The 4,500-nt window shown below is 65.5% G+C and overlaps 1 protein-coding gene across 1 annotated transcript in view; it reads right to left on the bottom strand.

The window, feature by feature from the left end:
- Window positions 1–3,852, bottom strand: part of SH3TC1 (SH3 domain and tetratricopeptide repeats 1) — an 18,650-nt gene extending 14,798 nt beyond the window's left edge. Inside the window, exons 1-5 of the mRNA XM_015561559.1 lie at window positions 3,407–3,852; window positions 2,350–2,473; window positions 1,583–1,793; window positions 722–841; window positions 353–410 (exon numbers count right to left, since the gene is read on the bottom strand). Coding sequence (XP_015417045.1) covers window positions 353–410; window positions 722–841; window positions 1,583–1,793; window positions 2,350–2,473; window positions 3,407–3,589 — 696 coding nt within the window. The 5' untranslated portion in view covers window positions 3,590–3,852. The remainder of the gene's footprint in view (window positions 1–352; window positions 411–721; window positions 842–1,582; window positions 1,794–2,349; window positions 2,474–3,406) is intronic.
- Between the last annotated feature and the right edge of the window lie 648 nt (window positions 3,853–4,500).

The raw sequence follows: 4,500 nt of genomic DNA, 5'->3' as shown, positions 1-4,500 counted from the left end.
GTGGGGGCCGGAGGGGGGGCAGACGGCAGCCCCAGCCAGGCGCCCCCAGTCCTGCCGTGGTTCATGTGGTGAGGCCCGGCCATCTGCCCTTCCGCATGTGAGGACCGGGCATCCATGGCGTCCTCAGAGCGGGCGCTGTGTCCTCACGCTCACGGTGGGAAACGGCGGCCTGGAGACTTGGACAAACTTGGCCTGGATGTCGGCCCCAAGCCCAGGGCCCCTCCCTCCATTCCTCGCCAGCAAGGCCGGCCAGGGCCCACTCAGGACGCATGCGGCTGTAAACATGGGTCCTTCTCATCCCCCTCCCACGGTGCCTCATGTCCATGTCACAGGGACTCAGGCCCCCCCGCACTGGCTGGCTTGGGGCAGAGCAAAGCGCTGGCCGGACCTCAGGGTCCCAGCAGCGCTGGCTTTTCGAAAGGAGAGATGGCCTCACTCCTCATTAGCGTTAATAGCGGCTCCAGCCTCAGCCCCCAGCCCCCAGCCCACTCCAGCCCGCCTGTGCCGGGGCTCAGTGTTTAACCGGAGTGACCAGCCTGGCCTGGCTGTGCTGCGTGGGGGGTGGGGGGAAGGAAGGAGGTTGCACCAGCCCACAGGCCTCGAGCCTCAGTTATCACCTTGTGAACTGGAGAGAATTCTATGTCTTCTGGCTTGGGGCGCCTTCATGTGGGTTAGAAGCTTCCAGATGCAGGTGCTTCCCCCCTCCTCTCCCCACCATCACCCCGGCCGCTTCCCCAGGGAGAAGAGCCAGTGGAGACATTTACCCATCAGCTGGGCATCTGGCGTCACGGGTCCACCCACAGAGTCCTCGAAGGGGTCCCAGGCGACCCTGAGAGCCCATCTGGAGTGGGAGAGGGAGGTCTTTGCTGTGGGATTTCAGCTTTGGGGCGGGTGAAACTGTGCGGGGACTGGTGAGTTAGCAGGCCCCGGGACTCAGGCAGGTCCCCCCACACACACACACACACACACACACACACACACACACACACACACACACACACACACACACACACACACACACACGCCCCTGCCCCGGGCATGGCCCTGCCCAGGCCCCGTGCTGCCTCCCAGCCCAGGCGCCTCCTGCCCGCCCTCAGGCTCCCGTCCCGGGGTCGCCCTCTATTTCCCAGGAGAGAAGCCGAGCCACGGCCTGTTCCTCCAGGGACAGTGGACGCCAGGCGATGAACGTGCTCTCTTTGCCGTGGCTGCCAGGCGGCTCCCAGCCGAGCTTCTGCCCCGTGGTCAGCACGTGGGCAGCTCGGTCTCAGGCTGCGCCTGCCTGGGTGGCATTGGCACAGGTTCCAGAGCGCCCAGCTGCGGGCACGCGCCCTGCGGCTCCCTCAGGAGCTTTCCAGAACGAGCCAGACGAGGAGGCGAGAGCTCCGTCAGCACTGGGAGCATCTCACCCCGGGCGGCCCTGGGAGCGCTCGGTGACCTGTCATCTGAGGCAGGTGGGCTGGGAGCAGCAGAGGGAGCGTGGGGTCTGGGGGGCTCACGTGGCCCCCCCAACGGACAGCCCAGGGCCTGGGCCTCTGAGGGGGGCCTGCCAGCGGGAAGCAGAGGAACGAAGGCCGGTACCTACTGATGAAACGGAGTCAGAGGCTCTGCGGTGGACACGGCCGCCTCCTCCTCGGAGCACGCGCTGAGCCTGCCGGCCGGAGAGCCTGCTGCCGGGGCCGCCTCTCCCTGGGGAGCCCCTGCAGCCGGCCTGAGGGGCTGGGGGCCCCTGCCTGCACCCTGGGGACCAGTGGTCACTCTCACGTAGCCGTCAGGACACAGGACAAAGAAAGGCCCTTCGAAGAGACAGCAGGTGGTCACTCAGGGGGCCAGACTCAGAGGCAGCCATAGCTCTGCAGCGGGACCCACTCTCCCCGTCAGGACACAGGTGCGGGCAGCACCCCCACCCCGTCTCTGCACCCACAGCTGCCCAGACCCCAGACCCCAAGGGCCAGACTGGGAGGCTGGACCTGGGCTGGGGTCCTGGCTCTGCCGGCCTTCCCCTAGAGCCTGGCTCCCCCTCAGACTCTTGGGGCCTCAGTTTCCCCTTCTGTGCTGTGAAGGGCCAGATGGGCGACTGGGCCCACCCCAGCCACCCAGCTTCCTCCCCATGGCCAGAGGGGCAGCAGCGTCAGGCTGTGTGGCCAAGTCAGGGGCGCGAGCTGGGGTGGCGCTTGCAAACCCCCTTATTTCTTGGGGAGCTGACCGTGATAAAGCCCAGGCACCTCCCTGTTGGTGTTCCCCACCCAAGCCCCTCGGTCCCCATGGCACCAGCCCTCCAGAATCCCTCAGCTGCCGAGACCCTGAGTCCCCAGCCCAGCGTGGGCCGGCGCCACTGCCCGCGCGGCTTACCTTCCTGCACCAGGAGGCTCTCGTGCGTCAGCCTCAGCGCCTCCTCGTCCACGCGGACCTGGATGGCCGCCTCCTCGTGCTCCTCGGGCGAGCGCAGCCGTGGCCGAGCCCGGCACCCACCAGGCTCAGGGAGACACCCGCCCGGCCGCCCCCGCCTCACTGTCTGAGCTGCAGGGGCCAGTTGTGACCCCGGACAACTGATCTGACCGCCCTGGGCCTCGGGAAGGTTAAAGGACAGTTACTTCCTCTAGGACAGCGGTTCTCAACCTTCCTAATGCCGCGACCCTTAAATACAGTTCCTCATGTTGTGGTGACCCCCAACCATAAAATTACTTTCGTGGCTACTTCATCACTGTCATGTTGCTACTGTTATGAATCGTCATGGAAATATCTGGTATGCAGGATGGATTTTCATTGTTACAAATTGAACATAATGAAAGCATAGTGATGAATCACAAAAGCAATATGTAATTGTATATGTGTTTTCCGATGGTCTTAGGTGACCCCTGTGAAAGGGTCGTTTGACCCCCAAAGGGGCCACGACCCACAGGTTGAGAACCGCTGCTCTAGGGCCCCCCGGCCTTCTCATCTGAGAGATGGGACAGAGCGTTTCACGGGGGCAGTGGGGGGTGAGGGGGGCACCGCCCTGCTTGGGGCAGTAGGGAATTGTTGCTGGTTCTTATTTCCAAACCTCCTGGGCTCTCAGGCTGCGGGGAGGGGTGTGGCGTGTTTCCCCAGGGGACCCTGCAAATGCCCCCCAAAGGACGAGGAATATTCTGGAAAGCAAGCACCACGGCTGAGGGTGAATGACAGTTTCCTGGACTGTGCTCAGCGGGTCGGGCCGGTCAGAGAGCTGGGAGGTCCCTCGCTGGAAGGAGGTGGGGACTCGGCCCAGCCATGAGGCCGCACAACCCTGAGCATCTGGAGTTCCCCGCCCCCCACTTGAGCACAGGTGCGCTGCCCCAGAGGCCGCGGGCACTAACCTACTCTAGAGCCCGACTGTACACACCAGCCTGGTCTGGACCAGTGCCTGGCAGGGGAGTCCCGCCGGCTTGGCCTTACCGAGGGCGTGGTAGGTGGAAAACTTCCAGATCTCTTCGAAGGTCTTGAAGGTCACCACCAGCCGGTCCTGGTCACTGTGGATGGACAGCAGCCGGGCTGACAGCTCCTGACCGGGAGAAGCAGGGATCAGAAACGTCCCCGCGGCGCTGAGGCGTCTGACCGTAGGAGGGACGGTCATGAGAGGGGAACCTTTCGTAGACGTGACCCTGGCCCGGCGCCAACACACAGCTGCCTCCTCGACAGCCCAGGGGCGCCACTCACGCTCTCAAGCCCGCTGTGGCTCCCCAGCACCTGGGGCACATCTGGTCCTTCCAGAGCTCCTGGGCCCTCCTCTCTCTGGGCACCCCGACCCCCACTCCCGGTTTGCCAGGGACCGGCCAGCATACGCCTGTCCCCTGCTGGTAGCGTGACGGGACACTGGAGCAGCGCAGCCAGGACCCCTCACAGCCCAGGAATGTGTGTGTCGTTGGGGGTGGGGGGTGGGGGTGCTGTCATCCGCTTGCCTGGCCTTCTGTACGTGCCATAGCAGGGGTTCAGCCCAGAGCCAGCAGCTCACCCTGCAGCGCCCGCCCGGGGCCCCGAGGGCAGCCCCGCTGCTGAGCGCGTACAGGGTGCCCAGGGAGCTGTGGGGGGCCTCACACCGGCTCCCTCGGGCCAGGCTGGTGGCATGGTCAGAGGGTGGCCACCTGTCCCTAACCCAGCCCCTCCTCCTCCAGCCTCCTGGAGATCCGACTGTCCGGCCCGCAGATCAGAGAATAAGATCAGCTCCCAGGCCCTTTACTCCCCATCAAGGGGCCTTCCCAGCCCAGCGGGTGGAGGGCGCTGGGGGAAGGAGTCGGGGACCCTGGGAACTCGATGGCCCCTGCGTGGCTGCGCCTGCAGGAGTGACGGTTGGTACCTGGGGACACACCTCCAGGAGCGCTGGCGGGTACGAGTCGCAGGCTGCCCCGAGGGGAGGTGGAGGGCGGCCTCCCGCCCCTGGCCTTGGCCCCTAGGAGGCCTGGACTCACGGTCCCTGGTCCTGCTGCCCCCCCATCTCCTTCATACCGTCCACCCAGTCCCCTTGTCAGGGGGGGGTCCTACAGCTCC

The sequence above is a fragment of the Myotis davidii genome, unplaced genomic scaffold, assembly GCF_000327345.1.
Source record: "Myotis davidii unplaced genomic scaffold, ASM32734v1 scaffold937, whole genome shotgun sequence".
NCBI lineage: Eukaryota > Metazoa > Chordata > Mammalia > Chiroptera > Vespertilionidae > Myotis > Myotis davidii.
Note: the sequence above shows the minus strand (reverse complement) of the source record. Positions and strands in the feature narration are given on the sequence as shown.